The 25,610-nt window shown below is 33.6% G+C and overlaps 1 protein-coding gene across 2 annotated transcripts in view; it reads right to left on the bottom strand.

Annotated features, from left to right (window-relative positions):
• Window positions 1-10,530: 10,530 nt before the first annotated feature.
• LOC143148001 (CCR4-NOT transcription complex subunit 6-like) overlaps window positions 10,531-25,610 on the bottom strand; it is a 114,338-nt gene continuing 99,258 nt past the window's right edge. For both annotated transcript variants that reach the window (XM_076313827.1, XM_076313828.1), the window contains exons 5-6: window positions 12,708-12,799; window positions 10,531-11,256 (exon numbers count right to left, since the gene is read on the bottom strand). In XM_076313827.1, the coding sequence (XP_076169942.1) occupies window positions 10,984-11,256; window positions 12,708-12,799 (365 nt within the window). In that variant the 3' untranslated portion in view covers window positions 10,531-10,983. The remainder of the gene's footprint in view (window positions 11,257-12,707; window positions 12,800-25,610) is intronic.

Here is a 25,610-nt window from a genome sequence, read left to right as displayed (position 1 = left end):
TTATAGTTTTTGTATAGCCGAAAACAACCACCATGGGATACATTTCCGCACACTTTCTCAGATCTATCTGCATTCTTTTTTGCCTTTACGCTTCCTCTTTCCGAGAGGTGATTATTCGATTATTACATCTAAATGACTATAACATTTTCCAGAATGCATCCATTATGGTAATTTCGGATTTTGTGGATTTACAGGGGAAGAAAGTATAGATCGCAAGTGGTAAGTAGAAGGTACAATGAAAAACGTAGGTGACTGGATTTAATCCCTTATCGTAATCTGACGACTCTAACTTGCAGTAAAAATTTTGGACCAAACATGAACATCACGAGTCAAACTCGTGAGATCCAATTTGAACTAAATGTGAACATCGTGTGTCTGACTCGTGGAACGAAGATTGGACCATATATGGTGGCTCGTGAAAGTATTCACACTATATTGTAAGGAAATTTTTCTGAACTGTAAGTTTGATTTAACAAAAATTTGCACGCGTATAAAGTATAATACTGCACATATGGAGCAATTTTTGTCCACAGGAAATTTCTTTAAAAAGGTAAAATCAAATCTCGATGGTTCCAATAGTTCGTTATTTTTTAATGTAATTTTTCATCGAATTTTGTTTTCAACCGAACGATAAAGTACTAAGAGGTGAACATTTTTCGTACGAAACGTTTCCTTATATTTCGCATGATTACGAAGTTGTATTTGAAAAATCGAAGAAAAAATGGCACTGCAAAGGCCGATTTCAGTTGATTTCAAACGATTAGAGAGCTTGCAACGATTTCCGTTTTCTTTCTAACTGTTAAAAAAATCTTGGAAAAAATTCTATTAAAAGAACGAAAAAATATTGAACTTTCAGAGTTTGATTGCATCCTCGTGGGAGCATTTTTCGTCGGCAAACACATTGTGTCGTATGTAGCCCAGTATGCTTTACGTGCACGCAAACTTTCATTAAAATTATACTTAAAAAAAAACAATTTACTTTAAGGTGTCGTATTATTACATATTCCTTCCGACGAACTCACATTTGAAGACACTCAAACGACTGTGATTTCTATTGAAGTATTGTTTATGAGCGAAATATAGTTTTAAAACTATTTGTATTTTAGAGTATCGATGATTTGTGTGTTGTTTGCTATAATATATTGTGTAAAAAAATTAAATTAGTGTCGACGTCCAAAAGAGCTGCAACGCGTGAAGCAAAATGAGCGCATCACCGGCTTTTGCATTTCAGCTCGTACTAAAACTGTTCTCGCGTTGCTCTCTGGCCCGTTTAGCGCGATCGTTTCCTATTGGTTGGGTCCGGATTTTGTCGAATTAAATGGTACGGCAAGAGGTTAATGAATTTTGATTGTCATTGTGTAAAGCGGCCTGTACACCTATGCACCTACACACGTTACGATTCATCGTACGATAAGTCGTCCGACAGGTCATTCCAGAGTCGATACATAGAATTTTATTCGATGAATAAATGACGATTACAGATTCTATATATTTATTCGACCGAACGTTTATATGAATAAACATTTATCCGTTCGACGTAAAGCATACAGTGTCTCACAAAATTGATCAAATCTTCCATTATAGGTTTCGTTCAATCAATGTGTAACTGTAAATGAATCAAGTCCAAATCATATCGAAAAAAAATATTTCCTTTTGGCTGTATTTCTTTTAGGCATACTTTCCACGAGCTGCTCACATTGCTCAAAATTGACTTAATTTCATTTTTTCCCAATTTCTACAACAAAATTCGAACAGAACGGTTGCGTATTGCATAAGAAAGAGTATCGTCGTTTAAAAAATTGCTTTCTAAAACTTTCCAAGTATACCAAAATTTGTCAATGTGTAAATACATTACGTTTACGCCGAATTTATAATTAAAGTTCCGGTTTTTTGTTCTTTCGTGTACTCCTTTATTTTCAATCAAATTCCTAGTACTCTAACTACCAGTTTTTAAGAGAAAATTACGTTTCTCAGGAATGTCTTATTGATAAATACTTCAAGTTTACGACACAGTACCAACGAACGCATAGTAATCAACCGAAATGTACATACCTTTCAGGGTATGTATACATTTGCAATGAAGCTGCACTTTGAGATCCCGGTAGATTTCAAAAGGCTTACACAATTAGGAAAACGACACAATAAAACGAGAAATCTAATTTTCTTACTTGAGACATTAATCGCTCGTGTAACGTTTACAAGCAAGTTTCTTGTTCGTTAAATGGCAAGTATGAGTTACAAGTAAATAATATCTAGCTAGTCAACAATTGAAAGAAGAATATAATTTATGTGTAATGTTTAACGTTAACATTTTTAATTAATCTACTAATAGACGTATCATTGTCATTCAATTGGGATGCATGTAATACCGCGCAACTTTTGCGCATAAAATTGTAAGTTTGATTATTAATTTTTTGGAGTTAACGACGAATATTTATAATGAAAATATATGTAAGTAACAAAACGCAACTATATTTCTCGATTAAATAAAAATAGATTTTTGCTGCAACGAGCACGCGTAATCAAGAATGGTAATATATGAACAAAAAACTTCTGGTTCTGTTTTTAAAGCTGCGAGACGAATATTCTCAATGGAAACAACAAATAATTTTGAAAAAATTCTTATAGCTGTCACGATGTGTTGTATAAATTACGTAACCTATATTTTTGTCCAAGAAAAATTGTGTAATTGCCAGATCGCTGATATCGTGGTAAAAGTGAGTCGAAAATTGACGAGCCATAAAGTTTCTAGAAACTGTTCGATGCACAATGGATATATTAGAACTGTGATATGGTACGACATCGAATCAGACGAGGTAGTATACAACAGGTCATTGAATTGCGGTGGACAAGACAGAGAGAATGACGCGGAACATAGTCACTTGCGAACAGAATAACGATACATCATGAGAAATTTCTATGTGTATCAGCTCGAACACCTACTAACCGTTCGATACAAGTTATAGTGCAATCATACTGGTTAATCAATATTGACGAATTATCACGAACGGAGTCGAGATTTGATTTTTGGACGATTACGTGTCAGAGACACAAATACAAAGAAGAACACATATTTTCACAAAAAAAAAAAAAAAACAAAAACAAAAACATTAGTTAAATATGTAAATATTAAAATAATCCTATCGTGTAACTAGTACCAAGTTTTCTTTGTATTTATTTAACTCATTCTGTTTATTTTATTTCTTAGGATGTAGTACATCATAAGCACGGTTTTAATTCAGTAACGATTTCAGGAATAACTATAAATATGTAAATTTTATTTTCAGTTGATTTTTATTAATTTAACTACTTTGTAAATCTTTTTGTATTACGGTTCCTCCTTTTGCATTTGTTAACTCTCAATTTTAAATATGTAAATTTTATTTTCAAATCACTTTCATTCATTTGACTATTTTCTGCATCGTTTTATACTACGGTCCCTCTTTTTGTATTTATTAACTTTCAGTTTTCCTTTTATTAAATTAATTTGCTTCTCGTTATTTCTAACGAGAACCAAAAAATAAGAGCCAGAGACGTTAAAGATTGCATCGAAACAGGCAAAGGTATCGAATGAATAATTAAATAGAATAGTTACATTAATATCGTAACGAACAAACGCATAATTATCGGAGCTTTAAATGCATCACTTTTCGATCATTTAATTTTATAGCTATTCGATCATAGGTTGACGTGCCGCGATGTAGAAACGACATTTCGCTACACTGATTACATTTGCTACATGCCCTATAATTCTAACACGGATTGCAAATCGGTAATTACAAGATGGCGCGATCGGGGTGACCAATAAACGTAAACTAATTAATGCCCGCTGCTTTTGCACATTCGACAAACTATACGCTACAGATATTCAATTTCCAACTAACGATTTATTACTTAAATATGTTAATGGTAACAAATATCGACGCGTGTTAAAATATTTAATACGATTAATTTAAATAAATACACGTAGAATACGAATAAAGTCAAATAATTTTACTCTCATCGAGCATCATTTTGTATAATGTTTTCGATCGTGTCGTTTTGATTCTCCGATCCCAAAAGTGTATTACCTTATTTAATAAAATTATCAAGTTACACAGTATCGTTCACCGAAATGTTATTTAAAAATTAACGATGCAAATCATTCAAAGAAATACTAACCTGGTTTGACAAATAAGTCGCAAATGGTATAACTTTCGTACAGGATGAAAGAAACGAACGAATGGTTTTCGATTAAAAAAACCAGTTATAAAACTAATCGCCCGAAATATTAATACCTGCAGTTTGAGGTACGAACGACTCTTGTCTTTGATTGGAAGCTACAGTCTATTCTGAAATTGCGGTACCCCAAAGCAATCGACATCGTTTTAGCGATCCAATATATTAGGTGGACCGGAAAGTAATGTCGTTTCTGCGCATGTCACTATTTGATTGTCATTTGTCAGCTCATTGTGTACATTAAAGTCGTAGCAAAGACATTCTGAGGTTATAGTGACTTGTTTAGTTGTAAATAATTAAATTTAAAATTTTTCTTTACAATTTTGGGTGAAATGGCCAGCCAAATACCAGAAGAGGTACATATCCGGCATTGCATGCTTTTTGAGTTTCGCAAGGGTAGTAACGCAACAGTTGCTACCAAAAACATTTGCGATGTTTATCCAAATGCATTAGACGTTCGTAAATGCCAAAGGTGGTTTTCCAAGTTCAAATCCGGTAATTTTGATCTTTCCGACTCGTATCGATCAGGAAGACCAACAACGTTAGACAATGACGTGTTAAGTGCGGAAGTGGAAGCAAATCCGTGTCAGACAATCGAGGAATTGTCAAACAGTCTTAACCAACCTTGGTCGACCATCCAAGAACATTTGCAGCAGATTGGGAAAGTAAGCAGAGCAGGTGTTTGGGTCCCGCATAATCTGTCCGAAGAGAACAAGGCTAACCGATCCACCACATGCAACTTATTGCTTCAACGGCACAATACAGAAGCGTTTTTTGATCGCTTGATCACCGGAGATGAAAAGTGGGTTCTTTATGATAATCCAAAACGCAAAAGGCAGTGGCTCTCTCCAAATGAATCGCCACAAAGTACTGCTAAGCCAGGTTTACACCCCAAAAAGGCCCTTTTGTGTGTTTGGTGGAGTATTCGCGGCGTTGTTCATTTTGAAGTGCTGAAACCTGGACAGACTGTGAATGCAGACCTTTACTGTGAACAATTAGATCGTGTAAATAAATCTTTAATTGAAAAGTGGCCAGCGATTGTCAACAGAAAAGGCGTTATTCTGCAAGACGATAATGCAAGACCGCACTGCGCAAGACGAACCTTGGCAAAAATTAATGAATTGGGGTGGGAGGTACTGCCTCACCCACCATACTCGCCCGATGTTGCACCATCGGATTTCCATTTATTCCGATCGCTTCAACACTTTCTAAGTGGCAAAAGATTTGCAAATTTGGATGATATTCAAAATGCCATCTCTGTATATTTTGCTCAAAAACCAATTGATTTTTATCGATCCGGCATTGAAAATTTGCACACTAGATGGCAAAAGGTTGTTGATAATGAGGGTGATTATATCATTGATTAAAAATAAAAACTCGTTAAAAATTTATGTATTTGAATTTAATGTCGGGAAACGACATTACTTTCCGGTCCCCCTAATAGATTCGAAGAGAGAATCCGATTCGATTGAAAGATACAAATGGATAGAAGAACCCCACGAATAATACAGTCGCGAAGCCTCGGAAAGAATATACGTACATGAAAATGAAATGACTGGTGCCCGTTGAAAGAGAATCGTGTCTGAAAATGCTTCCAACAGTTCCTCTTATTCCCTGGTGAACGAAAAGTTGGTGAAATAGCGATGCACCTGCATCTGCATATTGGCAGCTCGATGCATTACATAAGTCAACATACACTTCGAGTCGAGGTGTATCCAAACTTGAGCCAACCCCCCTAAAGAGATATCCCTGTTTGTATGTGTTCCTCTAACACGTTCACTGTCGAGCAGATTTCAGAAAAGTTTTCCTATGCACCGCTTTAGCTGTTTCTCGCAATTTATACTTTTAGAACGGTGTCTTCACTTTGACCAATTTGATCAAAAGTTTTCGTAGTAGTGCTTTGAAGCGCGTCTACTGGATTCTACTTAGTGTTATTCGTATTTGAATGATATTTCTTAAAAGATGAAGCTGCAGTAACCGAACATTAATGTCATACAAATATGCACGACATGGCAGTTACCGTATAAACGAAAAAGAAAGTGCGAACGATTGAGCAAACGAGACAGAGAGACACCTATGATGTTCAGGTTCAGAAGAGACACCTATGATGTAATGTTACCAATCTCGTTTATTCAGCTGATTGAGCTCTCTTTCTCTCATATTGATAACAACCGTTATTTTACATTCCAAACTAGTGTTAAGATATACTATATGTCAATCTGTGGTAGTGCTTGTCATTTAAAAGAAGAGTTCATGACTTTTTGATCACATTCATAGATTTTGTTACCTACAATAAAGGACATTGGATACGCTTTGAAACAAGAGGAAGTGCGAAAAGAAAAAAGGAGAGAAGAAAAGGTACCAAGAAAACTAGCGGATATCAGGACAGTATGAGATAATTCCAAAAAGAGAATATATTGTTATAATTGTGGGAAGAAAAATCACATGTCAGGGGAATGTTCTGGTAAGTAAAAATGCTTCAATTGTCAAGGGTTTGGTCATACAGCCTTAAACTCTGAGGAGCACAAAGGACAAAAACCTGCACGAGAAAAAGGTCATCAAAAAAGATATCAAGGTCATCGAGCAAGAGATCAAGAACATCGTGGGATGAAAGGCAACGGGCATGGACGGCACCGTGAAGAAACAACCATGAGAACGTGGGATGAATCAGTGATGTGTGCACAAGATCAAGGGTATGAAAATGATAGAGGAAATGACTGGTATGCCAAAGATGCTATATGGTTACTTGCTTCAGGATCAACAAGTCGTGTGACTACTGACACAAGTATATTTAATAAAACAGACAACGAAGAAAGAAAAATTACCTTGTCTGATAAAAAAAGGAAAAAAACTAAAATCAAGTAGAGTGAGAGAAGTTGTGATTAAACAGTTGGAAACTGAAGAACAAGTAAGGTTAAAGAATGTCCTATGTGTGCCACAATTGAACACTAATTTAATATCGGTAGCAAAGATCACAGACTATGGATATAATAGGTTGCTCGATAAGTTTTGTCGTTCGATAAAACTTATCGGGCAACCTAGTAGTGTAAAATTTGATAAATTTCATGCAAACATACGTAAATAAGAAAAAAAGCACGAAAAAGTACGGATAAGAGCGGAACACAAAGGTAATGCGTACTATGTTAAGTCTGTGGTGATAATAGCGAGGCAGTGAGTATTACAGTTGATGAAAATTGTGTGGTATAGGCGATTAGAACACACAAACAGAGGAACAATCGAAGATACGAAAAAACAAGATCTTATGATTGCAATAAGAAAAGATGACTTAAAACACTGTTTGAATGTTGCGTGGGAGGAATGATTTCTCGCAAACTGCATCCAAGACTTAATAATGAGAAACCAAAGAGATTCCTGAACTATGGCACATGGATCTGATTGGCCCGATTAAACCAAAGTCAAAAGGGAGAAAAGAGATATATATTTACAATTATTGTTGACTACAAGAGTACGGCGGCGAAAGAACTGAAGAAATTAATCGTATTGAAAGAAAATCAAGCAAGAAAGAGTCTGAAGGGAGTATAGTCGAACTTTGGAGAGTATTTAAGATCATGGATGGAGCAAAAAAGAATTTAGTCCACCAAAAACTTTACAATGTAATGGAATAACCGAAAAGGTGCACAGGTCTTTAATAGATATGACAAGGGTAACATTGTTGGACACACCATTACCTCTGGAGTATTGGACAGAAGCTGTTTACGTGTTTACAGATTTAAAGAAGAAGAATTAAATCAAGTGTGCATGATGAAACACCATATAAAATGTTACATGCACGTAAATCAAATATTCATTATTTTCGAAAATTTGGATATATTGCGTATGTGCTTAATAAACAAATGTTGGTTAGCAAATTTGGAGCAAAGAGTCATGAAGGAATATTCTTGAGTTATGATGTGAATAATATATAATATATCGAGTGTACATACCAGAATTGAACATTGTGAAGAACGAACGTGATGTAAAATTTGATGAATCAAGAAACAGAGTTGAATTACTGAAAGAGGAACAGAAGAATAAAAGTGAGAGGGTTCAGAATTTGATATCACTGCGACTGGATGCTGAAAACATCACTGAAGATGAATAGCAACACGAAGAGATGGAAGCAAACGATGCAGATCAAGGAAGTGAGAATAAAATTGAATTGAATTCACCAAGAGGAACATTGTCAAGTGCAATGGAAGTCCAAAGGTACTTGAAGAGTGAAGAGGGAAAAAAGAGAAGAGAAAGTGGAACAATAAAGAAGTCAGAAAGAATAAGAAGTAGAAATCGGTCCATGCTGAAGAGTGATGCAAGAAGAAATGGATTCCATGGAAGAACAAAGCGTGGGTATTGTTGAACGTCGAAATAATAAAAAAATAATGAAGAGTAAGTGGGTGTATAATGTAAATATAATATAGATAGATATAAGGCAAGATTGGTTGCAGTGGGATGTGGACAATGTCCTGGCTTTGATTTCATTAAAACCTTTGCATCAGTAGTTTGGACAGAGAGACTGTGAGAATACTATTTAGTGTATCCGTAGAAATGGAAAGAAAAGTGAAAGTGTATGAGGTTAAAGCAGCCTTCTTGCATGGCCATTTTAGTAAAGAAATATATATGGAATTGTCACAAGAGTGTGACAATAAAAAGGTTGAAATATGTAAATTGAATAAAAGTATGCATGGGTTGTTTCGAGGAGGAAGATGTTGGAATGAGTTTTCGACTGAGACAATTCTTAAGAAAAGAATGCAACAGTCTGGAGAGAATCAGGGCTTGTTTTATAAAAAGGAAAGAGAAAACTATATACTTTATGCGATAACTGTTGTGAAAGTGACAAATAGTGAGAACTTTAAAACGAGGTTGAAATTATTGAATAGAAGAAGTCATTATCTTGGAGAATGTGTTAAAGGAGAAAACACTTACGTACAATGCATGTATAAAGTGATAAAATGATTCTTGACGGTTTAAAGAAAGCTTTAAGTGGACCAACTTTGTTAAAAAATTTTTAAATTTTATGAAAACTTCAAATTAGTAAATTAGAACGTATGAAGTTGGTTTTATTGAATGTATCATGAGTGAGAATATAAATGTTTGTATGAAAGGATGAGTATTTATAAGATTAGGTGTTAATTAAGTTATAGATTTAACTTGGCAGTAGAGTATCGTATACGTGAGGTTGAGAGAATGGTATGATGACCACGTGTGTGGTTACAAGTGGTTTGTATTTTTGTTATTCCTTGTGATAATAAACTAGTAAATAATAAAAAGTATATTCTCTCATTGTTGCATCAACTTCGTATCCCAACATTATACGATGTCAGATCCAATGTCAATACTTTATTTTAAAGTTTTTAAAGAAAAAAAGAAAAAAAATATCAGAATTACATTTTTTAGCAAAAATATCTTTAGCCGTATCACCAAGTTAGGGTCGAAAAATTGTTTTCATTTTGAAAATACGTACTTTTACCATTACGACTTAACTTAAGTGATCCTATTCTTGCCGATATATTGTGAATATTAATATATTAATTAAATAATGTAATTACTTCGTACACATTTTCCACACAAAAAAATCACAAACATTGTCTTTTCTTCGGCCTGCATCATAAAGGAACTCCTTAATTGCAAACAAAATAGAAAGTAATCCCTTATAGTTTTCAATGCAACCGGTACCAAGCTACTGCAACCTACGATAATGATAGACGAAACATTGCTCTGATTATTTTGTTTAATTAGCTGCTATTTAGAATGAGAACAGAACCTGAATTTATTTAGTTACACATTTGTACAATTCGTATATACCACAGCTTGCGACATTCCAATAAAATGCTTAATTATCGTGTTGAAAGTATAAACATAGCCTCGTCCAACTCAAAATCATTAAAATATGTTCATGTTTCATATCATTTTGATCGTAAGAACTTTAGCAATTCGATTAAAGCAATCTTATAATGATACGATCAAAAATAGAAAAATTATCCTTTACTGCTTTGGTAACTCACTAATAATCTGAGTCATCGTTGATCGTGACTCGTAGATAAGCGGTGAGAATAACTCCTGTGCAACTTAGGAGGGAAAATTTATTGTAATCTGCGAGGAAGTATTATATATCTTGAAGGAAGAAAAGGGGGAAAAACAGTTACTTTATGCCTTTTGGAAAACGATAACTTACCATTGTTAATTATTCAAGTTTTAAAATAACCGATTAAGCAAATTACCTCAAAAGTGTACGAAACGTTTATTGAAATATTAAAATATTATACAAATGTAAAAACAAAAACACACTTTTTGGTATTTTATAGCACTGTGTATGCGATAAAAATACATTATAATAATATATACATATATACAAAAGGTGATCGTATTATACAAAAAGATATAGAATATAATATTGTTTGTAGAATAAAAGGTACAATAAAATACACTACTCGTGTGTTAATATTTAAAATGATAAAGAAGGGTTCTCAAGATGTACGAGGCAGACCATTGCGAGGACAACGTTGTATTAAGACAATAATATGGAAAAATCGGGCAAAGAAAATGTCTATTGTCAAATGCAATTATTTGAGATAATTGTGAAAGCTATTTCTGGTTTTGAATAAAAACTGATTAATATTACTTTTGATAACGCATCCAATTCTTTCATTTTGAACTATTATATTAATCTCTTCGGGGATGATTGCAATCTTATGCATGTTACCATTTTGGCAGCATATATTTTGTTGAAATATAAATGTTTGTAAAATATGTTTGGTAGTTACTTTCATATTAAAAAGTGTAAATTAATTTAAACATTAAACGTACGTATACATGCCAAGTTAATTTTGTGGCTACTACGTTGCTAGAATTATGGTCGTCAGTAGCTGCTGTGGAAAATGCAGATGATAATATATGAAATGCCATATATAGTCGACCATCCTTGAGACTTCTTTTTTTCATCGATGGAGGGGTTGCATTTATTTTATTTTCTTCTTCAATTCCACTGTCTTCCTCCCGATAAGTGTCCGCCGACTGGTTCTTTGAATCGTTTTCTGTATTTGTCTACAAAAACAGGAATTCAATATCGTTTTTTGTGACGATAGTAGAAGCTAGATGCAGCTTCATATACTATATGCAAATTCTAAATACCAAGAAAATAATTTGGATAGAAAAGCAATTTCAAACAAAGAATTCTATATAAACTTCAAAGAAAAACTCTACAGCTTCCATAATCTGGCTCTTTAACAAGTTCCCTGTCACGCGAATCATGAATAATACGCAATATTTTTATTAAATATTTTATAAAATCGTGTACCGATGTTTAAGTATCGCGTACATTACAGTAATTATACCGTGGCTTATTTATGCTCTATGCAACGTAACGATCCGTTTTGTTTCTATATATATATATATATATAGAAGCATTTATATATATTTTCTTTTTCTAATTTGAAAACAAAAATTTCAATTTGTGATGCAATACCGTAAAATTCGCTATAAAAATAATATTAAACAGCTCGATGCAATATTAACAAAAAATTCTGCTGTAAAAGCAGATGTTTTAATATAAAACATTGAAATATATCCTTACAATTATAAATATTTTATCCGGAAAACGAAAAGAATTGTATAAAAGAATTAAAAATACAAAGTTTAATTTAAATTTAATACGACAATTTTTCTTTCTTTGACTTCAATTGGATAAATACGACGATAATTTGTAAAAATAAAAGTGTTTGCTCTGCAGTGCAGACGTCGCGGCTGTTATAAATATTAAAGGACATATGTTACGAGCAAAACTATTAATAATACTGACGCCGTGGGGCACATGCAATTCACGTGGCGTAAACGAATTCCATAATCGAAAATCGGTCCAGCAGGGAATGTGTTGAACGAAAGGGAAGAAATTATACCCTGTCTTTTAAATGAAAAAACAACCTTTTCTCTATATGAAAATTTAATGAAAGCACACCTAGAGGAACTTTTCAAAGAGACTTTAAAACGAATTTTTAACTATAAGCTTCTGTAGAACACGAAAAGTGAAGGAAAACATATTCGATTCTGTCATTTCTCTTTTAGTGTATTCACTGTGGAAATAAACGTTTCTAAAGCCAAAAAAAAGTGGAAATCATAATGGGCCATCGTTAATTTACACAATTTCTTGCGAAGAAGGCTGGGTTTGGCAACGATTTATGTTCCACCAGGGTTCAATAATATACACAATCATGAAATAAGAGAAAGTTCCTGTAGAAGCGCAACCAATGAAAATGTTTCCTTCCATGCCAATTCGAAACGTTGTACGAAGATTACCTTTAAAGGCGAAAGAAATAAGAAAGGAATTGGCCACTTATTTTATGAACGAAGAAAGATAAAATGGCAAAATAATCGCACGCGGGGGAAATAACTTTTTCAATTTCCTTGTTAGATTCAAAATTACTCGAAACTTTCTTGTTCCTTTAAAATTGGCTCAAAATTTTCAATAACAGTAAAATTGATTAGGAAGTTTTACTTACAATGCCCAATATTCGCCAAGGAGTGTTGCCCTTCCATAAAACGCAGACTTTCATATGCAAACCGGGAACTCTGCGGTATATGCCATCCGATTCTGTAAAAATTAAGAAAGATTATAACATAATTTTATAAAATAATGTAGTAAAATATGTTATTTATTTACACATTCGTAAGATAAATATAAGACGCGTATGTGAAAGTGTGCGTAATTCAATTACTGTATCTCGTACAATAAAATGTAACTACTGTAGAAGTACGTTGATATTTTAGTTACAAGTACCCACCTTTTTCTGTGCGAATCATTTTGTTTTCTTTGCACTGTTTGCATCTAAATGTTGCGTGAAAACCTTCTATACGTTTCATCAATTGATAGTCTCTTCATCTCCATTGCCAATTTCAGTCACTGCTCAGCATTATTGATTTGCGAAAGTGAAAAGATTGTTGTGGATCTCACAATACTTTCTTCCTCTCGTGTGTATCGACGAACTGCATGATACTTTCTTGACTCCACTTCATTTTTCACCACACACAAAAATACACAAAGAATCACTAAGTTAACACTTGCAAGTTGTCAAATAAGTACATGTCATTTTTTCCCGTGCAATTCTCACTCTTAAATATACTTTCATCCCCTACTACTGGTTACTTTCAATTTTACGATAAAAGAGTCCAGCTTTTCCAAACTTGATTTCTCATTTACTAATTCGAGGAAGGAGACGATGCACAAAGTGCAATTTTAACCTGTAATGCGAAGATACGAGGTAATCGATTTACAATAACCATAAAAGAGTTACAAAACCGTTAATTGTGTGCAATATTAACAACCTCATCGATTCCAATAACCTTAAGTACGTTGCAAGAGGAAGGTCACCGAATGCCCTCAACCTACAATAAAGCATCGCTCAGCTCTGAAGTTACGACTTTAGAAGATAAGGGAAAACTAATAGAAAATTACAATTTATTTCGAAGTTCGAATTTTTTATTCGTCCGTTACCTTGTTTAGTTTGTCTTCAGATACAGATCTAACTCAGGCCATTGTTTATGGTTTCAAAACACTCATGGATCTCTCCCTCCCTCTCTTAACATCTATCATATCCTTGAAATTGACGAGGCAATTATTATTATCCTTAAACACATTTTAGAAGTGTTTAAATAATCATCCGGATTAGATCTCAGAAAATTCTCGAAGAAACACACCAATTTTCGCTTTCAAGTATTAACTTTAATGTCGGATATGAATAACGGAACTACACTTCCTCCCCCGCTTCTATTGTTTCTATTAAAGCACTCGAAAGCAATTCTTATTGATCTCGATTTGAGGAAAAAACAAAATACTACCTACTCCGCTTTCAAATGAACTGTCGATTCTCATTTTTGTTACTTAAAAGCGGGAATTACTACCTTATAACTGACATTTCTAATTATTATTGTGTATCTTGACAGCTAAGAGTTTTTTCCAATTAACATACTTAAAGGTCATTGAAATTGGTAAGATTGTTAGTAATGTAAATAATTATGAGAAAACAAACTTCCTGCACGTTGAGGATTTAACATTACTGAATTCCTATTCATAGCAATCGAGCTTCCTAACCGTTTTAGGTTTTCAGGATTATATTTCATCGTATTCGTCGAACATATGAATAACTTCGACACATTTTTATCGTACTTGTAGCTTCGTGCAATTTGATAAAACTTTGAACAATCTCTTCGAACAATTTCCACTCTCCTAAAGGTAATAAAATATAAAATCGAACGTTGTTTTTTGAAGTGCCAAAAAAAAATTTTAATATTTCTAAATATAGAAATATGTTATATTAATTTATGGTTCTTACACCTAATACGAAACAGCATTTACGAAGACATTTGTTGTATCTGAATAATATTTTCCCTGTAGGTCATGTTTTACCATTAAGAACAAAACAAATACAATAACACATATCTATTTTAACAATATGCATGTATAATTTAAACCCTGGTTATTCATTACAAGATGTGATCGATCCTACAGTTATTATAATTACTTTAGAGATAAAATTTGGGATCGCGGAAACATTACAATGATTGGTAGAGATTATCGAATGATCGAGCTAACGAATCATTGTGATGAAATTTAGTATTACAGTATTTACCGAGATATTGTCACAAACTTTCTCTGAAAACTTATTTCATAATTATGTCCCACGTCAAATATATTTCATTTGCTTTTATTGTCTTTCATTTTCGTCTTTGATATATGAACAAAAGGGCAAGTGTTTTATAAATTTTACTACGTCAATACTATATCAAAACCTGAAATTAAACGACATTCTGGATTTGCTTCAAGTAACATAATCAAGCACTTACTTTTATCTTCTGCTACAAATAATAAATATGATATAAAGCAAAGAATATTTTATTTACAATATAAACATTCCTAATATATCTATAGATTTACTCATTATTTGATTTATTGACAACATTAATTAATAATTTAAATAAATATAAACTTGTAAGGCCATTCAATGAAGTAATAGCAGGTAGACCTTATTAATGTAAAATTCATTAAAATGGTACAATTAATAATGAAATGGATTCTAAATATGATTTTTTATTTTATTGTATTATCTTTTATCGTGTTAAACAATTACATAACGATCAAAGACTACTTTGAAATGGTAAATTTCTGATCTACTTTAAAAATTGAACAATCAACATTTGAGATAAGCTATGCTTCGTACGTATTTTTCTATTACATTTTTCTATTATAGTTTTATACGTTCTGGAATGAATTATTAGAAGACACCTAATTTTTGTTAGTTTTACTTGCTTGTTGCGACACTTTATATGTTTACCGACAATGGGAACTAAAATGGACGATAGTGTAAGTGACAGAACTACAAAATTAGATTTATTTACGCTAAATGGCCAGTAAAAAACTTAGATTGAGAGGGACCTATCCTGACAGAGATCATATAATTTATCAATATAATTAATCAAATAATAATTATAACATTACACCTCTTCTGACACCCCTTTAACGATGCAATATTACAGTAGATTGCACTAGCATCTCATGATATATAATATTTTTTCTCTGAATCGTTAAAATAGAAACTTCACAATTATTTATGTTTCTTCGGTGAATGATCGTTCGATTTGAGCGATATGATACACAGACAGGGAAATGAGAAATAAAAATCCATCCCTTAATGACAATTAAAGTTATTAAATTTCTCATCATATTTTAATGAGAGATCGTTGGTGGATGGTGAAGATTTTTTAATGAAAATAAATCCAAACGCGACTTTGTTTGAACCATCTTTAATTGAAAGTTTTTCAGGAACGATTCGTATAATATATGATTAGAAATAGTCATAACGATATATCGAAAAATATAAAAATTCCAATTTTCATTAGTGTATATCTCGGTTGCAAGTTGTCGAACGTTATTGCTTTGTTTCTTGAACTGTTGGTGAATCAAGGTCGATTTGACGAATGAGAACATTACTTTCCTTATTTGTGTAAAATTGAGTGAACCTGATTCTACTGCATATATGCATAGACTACTATATATAGTATAGCCAATATCTTAATCCAGCTAGATCGACACAGTGTCTGGCAACCGTTTCAATCATTGCATGGTTAATAATCAATCTACAATAATAAAGCGTGCCTTAGATGTGCAAGTGTCTCAAACAAAAGCATGACTTGACAGAAGTGGATACTTTACAATAATGAAGCGGTAATAAGTATGTCGATAGTTTTCACTACTTTCGTACAAAACGGAAATACATAAATGTACGGAATTATCGACATAACTAAAAGCTTACACGATTACGTCTAATTCCAAAAAATTAGTACAGAAAGAAGAAGTATCAGTGAATAAGTAAATGTACATAAAATAGACATTTCATAAAGTTTTTATGGGTACATAAAACATAAATACCGAACACGAAGAATTTAACGCGACGTATACACGTATACATTAAACGAAGAATACGAATTTATTATGCAACACGAAGATTAAATAAAAGTACGAGTAATTGACACTTCTAAGGAAAAAGGATGAAGAGAAAATGTACTATTCCTAAAGATCGCATACATTATAGAAAAGCGTTAATGGACATCTATGGTATTTGCAATTCTTACAACATCACTGTTTTAAAATGATTGCGGTATGTGTAGTAATAGTGAATGTTCACAGTGAAACATGTATCATTTTAAATTCCATCAGTTTTTAAAGCAATCCAGTAAGCCAGTCTGCACGGAGAAAAAGTTATATATCATTTTCATTTATATTCATTTTATTAAAATTTTGTATTTAGAACGTTTTTCACGGGCATGGTACCAATTAACTAATGCAATCCCTAGATTACAATTTCAGAGCTTTTAGCTCCTCTTAGTGGTCAGGTTATGGTACGAGTGATTTTTTATTATCTTCTGGAACATAACCTACGCTCCAATCTGTACGATTTTTTCGATTAGTTATTAATTTATTTTGTATCATTTCTAGTCCGTTCTAAAGAAATCTTTTTATACGAGTAGTAGAGAGGCAAAGAAAAGTAGGATAAAGAAAGAAAAAATGCCGAGCATCGTCTGAAGTACACTTTATTAAATATATTTTCAGAGTAAATTAAGTGAGAAAAAGGAAACTGGAAAGTTCTAGTTGACGGAAGAACGGATACCGTAAAGATGAAGGAAGAGGCGAAGAAAACGAAAGTCTAAGAAAGCAAAGACAGAGACGATGACATTCAAAAATGGCGAACAGAAAATATTACAAGTACAAAGAGTCAAGAATCTATTATTCGCACGGTCAGAGAGTTGAAATTTTGTTGTTAAAATACTCTTTCAAAAATTCTCTGAGCGAATGGAAGGAACAACCAGAAGGTAGTGTCAAAAAAACCTCTGCAGTTGAAAATATGTAACCGGCTAGCCGTACGAAAATATATTACATAATAAATATATTATTTTCATACACGAAAATAGATTTTTCCTGGGAAATTGTTTCATCTTACAGAAACTGGAGTGACGATCTCGTCGATGCAAAAATGTGATGAGTCGCGGAAGTGACCCGAGAAGTCTAACAAGCCAGTTTATAATATATAGAGGAACATTGTAACTTACACCAACGAATCGCAACAAAAGTTGGCAAACTTTTTAAATTACTTTTCAAATTAAAGTTGAAATATCTTTTCTGTCTGTGAATTGAACTTTCTCTGAAGCCAACTAACCTAAAAGCTTCCTTAATAATACCTACTTACACGTTTAGTGATCCATATTTGACTTACTTTTGTGTTTTAAGCGTACTAGTCTGTTTGTAGTTTCGTTCGACGAAATGAAACAGTTTGTTAATCGCTGCTTTCAATGATGTCTATTTTTTGTACCTTTCTTCCAACATAGCAAGAGATGAACTACTGAATCAAAAAGGGAGCTAGTATAGTTTTCGATTTGACAAAATTTGACAAAATTACATATCGCACATCTGAAAAGATTTTAGCCTTCTAAGATGATAAAGCTTATCACCTTACAAAGTTACATATATATATATCTGAGTTTTTCCAAGAATGTTCTCTGAAATAACTAACTACCGGTACTAAATATTGCACGCATTATTTCTTTATGAAATATTCAAATTCTTATAATACGATACAAAGCCGAAAACATTATAGCAATCGATAATACGGTGTATATAAACAAATACCCATTGACACGCGCAGAGTGAACGGGCAAAGAAGTCGGAGTTGCAAATAGAGAAAAGTAATAAAGAAAGAGGAGGGAAAAATAGTTAATTATCGTTTGCACTAGAGTTACATTGAGAACTTGATTCACTCTACAGAATGGCTTAAGTAGAAAACTTTTACGCCTTAGAAACTGCTCGATTGCTTCCAAGTCGACCTAATGAAATTGCTTAATCTACCGTTATTTGCTACAACAACACTTATCATTTTTTTAGACCTGAATAAAAGAGCATCCTCGTAGTCTTACGATCACAATCGTAACGTGCATTATTCAAATTCGAAATAGAATTCTTATTCTGTCCCACTGAACGTGCACTCGTTAATGAATATCCTTCTTTTGAAGATCGTAGCCAGATCACAAACTGTAATGCAATGAGAGGCACTGTAACATATATACCAGGCAAGCTTTGTTGTAACTTTTGTTTTTCACTTCAACGATAATAAAATGAGATCCATGTGCAAATGCATCGTGTTCGAAATACGAAGACGGAATATATTTTTATTACATTGCCGGTAGCAGTGAAATTGAAAATATTCAACTGTATTGAAAAGATAAATTTCACTGATAAAACGAACTAGTCGTTAATAACGTAACGTTCGAGAAAATATATTTCTACGAAAAAGTTTGATTCGTTCAATCTGCACAAGTGCAAAGCAAGTACATTGTATCGTCTTCCAAAGAGATTTCGATTAGTTTTATTTATTTATTTATTTATTTATTTATTTCTTCTTTTTTCCTTTTGTTTGCTCAAATCCAATAGAAAGTGTTAAATGGTTTGAAAACGTGCATTCGATTACCAGAGTGATTTATTCCGTTGCACGAAGTATGCACCGTCTATAAATGGCGAAAGTCAGCCGTCCGAGCTAACGAAATAACTAGTTTCAATAACCGAGCGTGATTCAGGGCACTCCTGCCTACCCATTAATAAATTCGCAACTCGTTCTTCTTTTCGATACAAATACAGGCAATGTACGCAATTTACGGTTGAAAACTCCTCACCATTCAAGTAATTACTTTGCAGTTATCCCGTGATCACAAGGGAGGCCGTCGCTAACGGCCCGTACAAATGTTGCTTATTTAATTCAACGAACAGAATGAGAATTAATTAATCAAAATACGCACACTCTCGGTGAGGCGAGGCACGAGTACGCGACATGGGTCAAGAAAGATCACTGTGCGATTACCGATCGGAATCAAGTACGTACGCAGCTGGACGACGAGTTCTCTTATGCAAGAAATGACAGGTTCTCAGGATATAGGCCCATTAACACCAAGACATAACGACGCGGGGTCGTTAAACTTCACCGTGCTTACTGCGCACTCACCTGCTCGTGATCGTGGAATTCTTCTTTAAGTGTAGTTGGTGGAAGTGGTATGGCGAACTCGTAAATTAAATAAGGTGTGAAGACGGGAGCGTGTTTGTCTGTAGGATCATTAGGACGTAGGGACGCAAAATATATACTTAGTGGAAGGAACATAGTACAGATATTAGGTGTATAGTAAATTGGTACGAAAAGCGATAACCTGAATACGGAGTCTGTCTAATAGTTCTTAACTCTAACGATAACTAGTAGACGTATCGATTTGAAATTTTCCACGTATTATTCACTTACGTCTCGAAAAATCACACACATTTTTACCAAGCATGAATAATTGATTTTATCGAAATTATGCATTATTCCGCATAGCGTACAAAGAAGTATTCATCTTTGTCCCGATCGTCAAAAGTGAAATGATTCAAGGGCATTTTTAATCTGCGCAAATGTGATCATTGACCGTGCAAAAAAAAATTCGTAAGTTCGAAAACTTAAAAAATAGCAACGTCCTGTGCAAGAAGTTCAGATTCTGTGTAAAAGTTTGACCTTTTCGAGCTGTAAACGAGGAATCTGTACAGAGAGACAACAGTATAGATATTCTCTTTAATTGTGTATACATTTTCTGGTCAATAAATGTATTCGATCTCAAAATATTATTACGGCGACAACTTTGAAAAATGTCGTTTCGAGGAAAACTACTTTAAACTTTCTTCGTGTACACCGATTCGTTAATTTTTATTACTCGAGGAAAATACGATACGCCAAATACAATTTCTTCTCTCTCTCTCTGATCGAGCCTTTGATTGTCACGTGGCTGAAACGCTGAATGGAGTACATCATTGTGCGTTCAAAATGAATTCGGAAACACGTGTGTAACTTAAACACCAATACCTGTGAAATAAGAACAACGCGCGGCATTTTGAAAATAAATTTCCACACGTCTAATCTATGTACAAATCGTATAAATCACAATTGAAATAACACTTCGATAATTACTTCGCGATATTAAGTGTAATCGTTGTATATAAAGTATACATTGTAATACGTGCAATTTAGATAACTAATGCTAAAAAAATAAATACCGTTAGCTGCTCCATGATATTTTAACTTTACAATAAGTCATCAATGTATAAATAAATTTGTACGAAATGTGCGATACCGTATTGAAAATGAATTTTGCTGCTGTAACAAATATTTTGCACATTTCGTTTAAATTACATATACATAAATATGTTAAAATGTAACAATACGTATTTAATAACTTATCGATTAAATTGACAACCTATTGTAAAATTTAAACGACATTATCCACTTTTTCATCGCGTTTGGCGTACCGTATCATCAACTCGAACAGCAAGAATAAATTAACTGTATATTTAGTTTCAGAGTACCGTAATTCTCGCTTTTAAATAACAAAATCGGAACGTTGCGATTCGTACTAACGAAGAAAGAAAATCGAAATACATTGGGCACGAATGAGATAGAGAAACACGTTACATGCGCTTGATTGTCGAAGTTTCAAAACGATATTGTACGTGTTTCGATGTGTCAACCACTGAGGCAAAATAAGAATTTCAATTTCTATATTTTTCATTATATCTTCAAGAAAGTATTATCAATGGCTTAACAAGGTTTTCCTAATAAAAATTGGGTTGTCTCATAGAAGTATCACTGTTCAGAAGTGATTTGTTTTACGTGTAACTAAAAACAATCCGAACGAGATCTGAATTGGAAGCATTCTATTGGAAAACATCACCAATTCAGTAGTAATATTGTCGCGAAGATGTAAAGAAAAATATAAGCATTAATTTTGATCAATGAACGGACAGTCGCTCGCCATGCGAATCATCGAGTCTTTCATAATCACACAAACATAAACAGCGAAAGGGATGACTTCTTCGCTTCAATTTGGTGTCAAAATTTGCTACATAAAAACGAGAATTACTCTATATAGAAAATTTAATCGAGAGTTCTACGACTTCGTCAATTTTTGTAATTATAACATCGCAAATATATTTGCAAAACTTCGTAACTTTATGACAACTATAATTTTAAGAAAATGAAAAAATCGATTATGTACCTTCGAATTAGACAGACTCGCTAAGTCAGTGTTTATCGAACTAAAAGATGCGAAAGAAATATATGTAACGTAGAAAAATGTAGATAATTTACACATCTCTTTCTATTAATACGTCGATAATCAGAATTTAACGACTGCAGAATACATGTTTCTTGTACCAGTTTAAACTTACCACTTATTCCAATCGCAGTGATGTCCTTTTCTCTTTAGAGGGCCATTTGGAAACCTTTGCACCAAGTGTGGAAAATGTTAACTGTATTTTTCGTCACACAGAACGATACAGGCTAACACTCTTTTTGGTATGATATTCTACTATCCAAGAAATATACAGTATTCATTGTCATTAACTTGACTCCAGATATCGAAGTGCGTTACGATCTTTATCCCCCACGGTCTTTACGACTTCAATATTTCTTCCAACAAGTATATACTCTTAGATGGTAAAGTTGAGAGTGTTCGATAAAACAAAGTAATTCGCTAAGTACGGCCATGAAACGAACGAAAGATAACGTTTTTGTGGATTTCAACCGCAACAATATTAAATTGACATTGACGTACCACTTGATTGTGCCTCGAAGAGTTTATTGCATTCCTTTCGTCAACTATTTGCGCGATGAACACACCAGAGTTTCTCGAAACGGACCAGCGACTTACCTGCAACAAAAAAACAACGAGAAAATCGTATCAACTGCGTTCAAATTATATTACGTACGTGTTGTACATGGTGGAACTAACCGAGACACAGGAATAAATTTCCAAGACCACATATTTACACAGTTCGTTGCATAATTTTCTATAATGTAGGAAAATTATTCTAGGCGTGTAAGCACGATGCTACAGAAAGTTGAATATATATATATATATAAATAATGTGAATTTGTCGTCAGTTACGTAACTCTCAAAGCTGTGAACAGAATATGTATATCGGGGAAAAAGGATACCAAACCGGTTAGTAAATACTTCTGTTCCATCCACCTGTTACGGGTCGGTAATCGCACCTAAAGCAATTTCCATGACACTTTTTTGCATGTTAATAGTAGCTCAGTTGTGTTGTATAATAATGTAATTTTGTTACATAAGAAATTTACGCTTTATGGTAAGCAGTTTAAAATTGCGTAATGGCTACGTCATGAAAACGGGAAATGAAAACAAGTACCTATTACCCGTGTGTTATATGTCCGAATGTTTTAAATTGAAACATATTTAAAAACTTTTACTCAAAATTTTACTCAAGGGCTGTTTTAAATTTTTTTAACTGAAATTTCGTTTATCGAAAAGAAAAGAAGTACAATTATTGGTTAATTTGACTCAAGGCGATGGTCGAGCCTCAGAATTTAGAAAATCGACCTTTGTTTAATCTTATATTCCTAGAAGATTAATCGATGAAATTGATACGTTTATTGTTCGTTTCTCGGTAAATGCTTTGTCGAAATTATATTAAAATTATAAAAAATTTACAGTTTAGAAAGGTATCTGTATCTTCCGTGTGACAGAAAGAAAATGTTTTTATTTTCGATTAAGAGCAATTGATTGAACATTTCTTCTAAACAAAATATTCTATTCGAATTTTGATTTTCATGGCTTGATCCAGGATACTTCGATATATTTGTCTAAAACATTTTCGTTAAAAAGTTCGGTCAAAAATGGCCGCATTCGTGTACAACGCCGTTCGGGATTCGAGTGCCATTTCGTTAATTTAAAAAATTTGTCGATAAATCGAAGACGAGAATACACATAATGCATTTGTAGCCATTCGAATACATAAAAGTTTCGAAAACGAGTTTTTTGTAGATTTTGAGGCTCGATTGCACAACTTTAAGTAGCACGGTAGGCTGAAAAAGTGCAAGAAAATCATTAACACGTTAAACGCCACGATGATCCCTGAGGAATGGCGCTCCGAAGTTACAACGATTCTTTAAAGCGCTTGCAAGACAAACTCCAATAATTGTAAACTTTTAAATAGTATCACTCTCGTTAGTAATACCATAAGATGACAAGTACATCGGCAAATTATCGAATATTTCAACTTTCTACGCTAAGTTTCGAACAAATATCGCGACATCCTTAACACGTTAAGCCACGCCTATTTTATCTTCCTTTCCGTTTAAGCCGCGCTAACCGACTTCACCGATATGCTGCTGGCTGACGACCGGAGATCCGTCTAAGGTTGCGATAAAACTGCACGTAATACTCGAGATATATTTCTTGTATGCATTTATCGCAAGCTGTACTACGATTGTGGGATCCATTCGTTGAGGTAAATATACGAGCATAAAAATGCAGCACAATTTGGACGAGATATTGCCAGAAAGTCGAGAAAAGAAGTTACAACATTCAGTGAAACCTGCACAGAACAATCATTTTTGCGTGTACCGTGTTTTAGGACTGAAATTATTCAAAATATATTAATCGAGGAATATCATTTTTCAAATTGTATATCGTCGGTGAACAGAGACTGACGAGAAGAACGAAAAGTATACTGTCAGTCACCGATGACTGACGCGTTCCGAATGGAAAGCAAGGTGGCAGTCACCGATGACCGACATGGCGCTCGAGGTGTTAAGTATAGAAAAATTGCGTGGCGTTTAACGTGTTAAATTACGAAACGTGTAGAGGGAGTGGAGAAACGATTGTTCAAGGTGACGCGATACAAGAGGGAATAGAAACTATGTCTTGGACCGCGAGCATGTGTCATTGGGAAAGCAGAGTGGAAGTTCTCGATAAAAGTCGCTCGCTCGGAAAATCGCAGGCAAGAAGATCGAACGGGTGAATGGTCGAAGCTCGCTCGGAATCCTATGATACGTTCACAGATCGCGGCAGCGCGATACGGGTTATTAAGTGTATGCAAAGCAGAGTTAATTTCATTGAACTTTCCAGTGGCTTGGCGCACAAAGTTTTGCCTCGCAGGCATGAAATGTAGGGGTTTAAACGGCCATCAGGAGAATACATAATGAGGACAAGAAAACTATACCCAGCACAGTGACTACGGAGTAAAATACCTGACGGCACGGCATCGTGCTTAACTTGCTGGATACACGGCTCGCGCCTCCACTTGACGGAAGTTACTGTATTACAGTGTATTACAGCGAGGCGTTGGCGCGAGTGACGGGCTTCCGTGCCATTCTTTTACTTTAGTTTGCTAGTTGCGGCCCGGCGTTACGGTGCAATTTATACAAACTAACTATAAACAGTCGGAACATTTTAATTGAATGTCAAATGTATCAAAAATGTAAACGAGATCGTTTGTTTACAACGACTCACAATCATTTATTTTATATACACACACACATATATATACATATTATAATTTATTATATATCACTTTACTATCTACCAACAAAATATATATGTAGAATATATACTCACTTAGAATAATTTATTTTACACACACACACTATAATTTATTATATATCATTTTACTACACACTAAGAAAATGTGTATGTAGAATATATAACAGTAAGTTGCTCACATGTTCTACCAATTTTAATTATAAAAATGAATAAATATTTCCTTGAATGTACTTTGTCGCTTCTAACGAACTCTTACATTTTTTTTTTTTTTTTACGCATAACGTAGAAAATACTTTTATTTTAGTCGGCATTCAGTTAGTTAGAATCACAAACAAATTACTGTATTATAAATCTATGGAGATTGTAAATGTAAAAAGTCAAAGAAAGTCACGTTCGATCAAGCTTCAATATATTATATCTGGTATCAATATTATATCTGGCTTCAATGTAATATATATGGTATAATCATATACAATGATTATACCATAAAACTATAAGTG

This window comes from Ptiloglossa arizonensis, chromosome 6 (assembly GCF_051014685.1).
Source record: "Ptiloglossa arizonensis isolate GNS036 chromosome 6, iyPtiAriz1_principal, whole genome shotgun sequence".
Classification (NCBI taxonomy): Eukaryota; Metazoa; Arthropoda; class Insecta; order Hymenoptera; family Colletidae; genus Ptiloglossa; species Ptiloglossa arizonensis.
This window is presented reverse-complemented; position numbering and strand designations above follow the sequence as displayed.